The 3,567-nt window shown below is 43.6% G+C and overlaps 1 protein-coding gene across 1 annotated transcript in view; it reads right to left on the bottom strand.

Annotated features, from left to right (window-relative positions):
• Positions 1–3,567, bottom strand: part of GREB1 (growth regulating estrogen receptor binding 1) — a 159,402-nt gene that overhangs the window by 22,678 nt on the left and 133,157 nt on the right. Inside the window, exon 23 of the mRNA XM_025201830.1 lies at positions 896–998. Within this exon, the coding sequence (XP_025057615.1) occupies positions 896–998 (103 nt within the window). The remainder of the gene's footprint in view (positions 1–895; positions 999–3,567) is intronic.

Here is a 3,567-nt window from a genome sequence, read left to right as displayed (position 1 = left end):
GGGGGGCTGGGGAAGTGAAGGGGGGGGTCAGGGGGCTCATGCAGAGCCCCCCATGCAGCGTAGGGCAGTGGGGGGCAGCGGGGATCGCCCCTCCACTGGGCAGCACCCGGTGAGCACTGGGGCTTTTTTTTAACAAGTACCTGAGCTGGGGCAGGTGGGGCAGCCATTGCCAGGCTAGGAGAGGGACAGGGATGCGCCTGCCTGATTCAGAGATTCAGCTGAATCGAATTGGGACAGTGATTCGAATCACCGAATCGAATCCCTGTCCCCTGAATTGGCTGAATCTGAGTCCGAAGTGAATACTAGCTGCTTCACACAGGCCTACAGTAAGGGAATGGACAGATGAACGTATACCCTGAGGTAACTTACATTGATTTTATATAATTACATTAGTGTCAGAAATGGGAAAATGTCCAGCCATCCTCAGGTACCTGCAAGTAGCAGACAGCTATTACTGTACCTGGTCATTAGGTGGTGGCAGGCGACCGTCTTTGCTTTTACTGAACAACAACCCTGGGACAGATATGGACAAATAAAACCTAGCCTGTTGTAACTTATGCAAGTGGAGTTTACCTGCGATTCTCTCAAGGGTAATTTATTCACTGGTTCAGATGAAGTTGACCCGTTCAGGGATTGCCCGCTACTTTTTTACAACAATGTAAATAATATATTAGTATACCAATTATACCAGTAAAAATGTGTTATCTGTCCATGTCTTCAGATTTCAAGTCATGGATCTTACAAAAGGATCATAAATGGATTGTAGTAATGTACATAAATTACAGCTTGATGGTGAAGAGCACATGATAAACTAGTCAACCATAGGTCAGACTAACAGATGGATTTTAAAAAAATAAAAGCCCCAGAAACAAACATTGCTTCATCAGTAACTTACTAATATTGATCTCTTCCTCATCATAAACATCCACTTCTGTCAGTCTGATCAGCATTCTGGACAAGATACTGAGGAACTGAAGATAGGCACCAGTTTTTCCTATCTGTAAATACACAAATCAGAAACTAAATAGCCATTTCCCATCAATGCCAATGTCATCAGTTTGGAAACTTGAAACCAGAAATGGTGATGACTGACCAAACCTAAAAGTATGTTGAAGCTTTTCAGTTCTGTTGCATGTACATTGCTATTTCTGTACATTCACAAGTTTATATCATGTGCACCTTATATGCAAGCTATTATCATGCAAAACCTATCTTGCCCCATATGCCTGTTACAGGCACGCAAATCTGCAAACTCACCACATGCATCTCCTCCCTCTGAACTAGAATAAGCATGAAAAAATAACATTTTTTAAAAGCCAAGAAAAAAGAATTAAATTTACAAGGAAAAGCACAATATAATTAAAGAATTACCTCAACTATTTCAAGCTTGTACATCAGCAGATCAACACATTGAGAGAGCTGTCTATACTAAAAACAGGGATGAAGTAAGCCTGCAGAAGACATTGTATCACATCTAGATTTCCCTTCTTTGGTCATACGTTCTATGCAAAATAATGCAAGCTAAAAATATTTTGTTTTCTCCTGTGCTTCCACGATTCCATTTTAAAATACCTAAAACATTTCACTCTTCCTTTTTTTTTTGTCCTAAGCCACACCAGATGCAATCATTTTCTCCAATATGTGGCTGTACATTGTTGCACTTCCGTACAATTTGCTTCTGTACCTGATTTTACCAAGCTATGGAGTACTTATTCCTGGGTATCGTGTATTTGAATCAGTTACTACCCCGTCTTGATTCTTGCAAGTACAATTTACATCACAGTGTAATTTAAAAAACTAATAAGCAATAAATAAATAAATAAATAAATAATACCCATAAAGTTAAATACATAAATACAATCATAAATAATTCACACATAAATAGAGAACTTTCCATACAGTGGACCCTTGACTCAAGTGGGATTCCATGACAAGCAGGTTTATGTCAAGGCCCTAGAGCTAAAAGGAACAAGTCCTTGTGACTGCATGGATCTGTTTATTTCTCAGATAAGTAAACAAAAATGTCTTAGTCTAGAAGTGATCCCACATTTAGTATTTTATATAAATGTTTACCACTTGGATTAGAGCATTGAGCATACACTCTCTCAAGTCTAGGATTATTTTTGTGTGATTTATGAACTCTTTCAATTAAAGTTTTTTGAAACATCATATAGATTTCCACTGTTATGGTCAGCATTGAGTGAATTGGATGTATTCTCAGTATTTTAATAATTATGAGCAACTTAACAGGACTACTCTAGCTGTACCCTATACACTGGCTCAAATTTTTGTTCCTCAGATAAAATTTTATAATTTTTACCCTGACAGAATTTTTTTTTTCTTTTTCCACGCTTCAGAATTATCAGGAAAGCAACAGGCCTACTATTTTTTATTTTAATTAAGCTTGTCCTGTAGTCCTTTCACATTGATCTTGAGAGTAGGATTTCCTTTTTTCTTGAATAGTGCCCATTCACTGCCTGCATCAAAGAGTTAAATTAAAACGCGTAAGAAAATAGGAAAGGAAGGAGGCTCTTGGATTGCTGAGTCCAGCTCCCTACATGTGCAGGCAAGCATTTGCTTAAGGGCTCTACCAGATCCTTCACACTCACTCCCTTCCTGCAGCATGGCCAAAAGGGGTTTTGCATATGATATAAGTATTGAATAGCACGCATAATGACAGGGGAGTGGTTTGGTGGAAAGTTACATTAGTAAGTATTATTGATTTCTTAATAGCTTCCTTTCATGTTCTCTTAAATCCTGCAGTATTCACAGAGCTGTGTAAAAAAGGATGTGACAGTACAGGAACAGGGAGCTGAACTCATTCTTTCAACTATAACCATTGTGCCCGCCTCCGTTCGACCAGGCGCTCTCGGGCTGCTCTAGCCCGTGGTCGCTTTCACTGGCCACAAGCTCACGGGAGGGCCCCGGGAGGTGCCTCAGGTGGTGACAGGAGGCCCCCTAAACTCGCCTGCCACGACTTTGAGTGTAACTTCAGTGGTGGGGGTCTCCGTTAATGCCGCCTCCCAGGGGCATCGCGCCTTCGGCGGGCACTCACAGGGCTCCGACCTCCCCTACACCCCGGCCAATCGCCACCTGCTGCTGCTGGTCTTCTAGTGGCCTTCCTCTGGCAGCCCTGCTGCGTTTCCGGTGCTGAATCGCCCAGTGGTCCTTACTCCAGGAATCCAAACTACCCAGGCTGGAATCTGTCTAGGGGTCTCACTCCTCCTGGTTTCTCGGCTGCCCCTAGCCCGTATGGTCCCGAGGCCTCCGCAACACTACAACCACGAGCTAGCCCCAAAGGAAGCCCGTACTAAAACTAAAACTAAAACTCCAACTCCTATATCACGCCTAGCCCAGGCTCTAACCCAGGTGCCTAAGCCCCGACCAATGAGCTCCCCCCGGCTACCGGCCTGTCAGGAGGCTTAAGGCCACCGACTTTCCCGGGTGCCTACTCCCTGGGCTCGTGGCTCCCTCTCTCGGGGAGTCTTGTTTCTGGCGTTCTTTTCTTCACCGAGTCCGCTGCCGGCTCCCCACCGGCCCACCCGTCACTTCTCTCGCCGGGGCCGC

The sequence above is a fragment of the Alligator sinensis genome, unplaced genomic scaffold (assembly GCF_000455745.1).
Source record: "Alligator sinensis unplaced genomic scaffold, ASM45574v1 scaffold678_1, whole genome shotgun sequence".
NCBI classification, from domain to species: domain Eukaryota; kingdom Metazoa; phylum Chordata; order Crocodylia; family Alligatoridae; genus Alligator; species Alligator sinensis.
The sequence above is the reverse complement of the archived record's forward strand: the minus strand, read 5'-3'. Positions and strand labels throughout refer to the sequence as shown.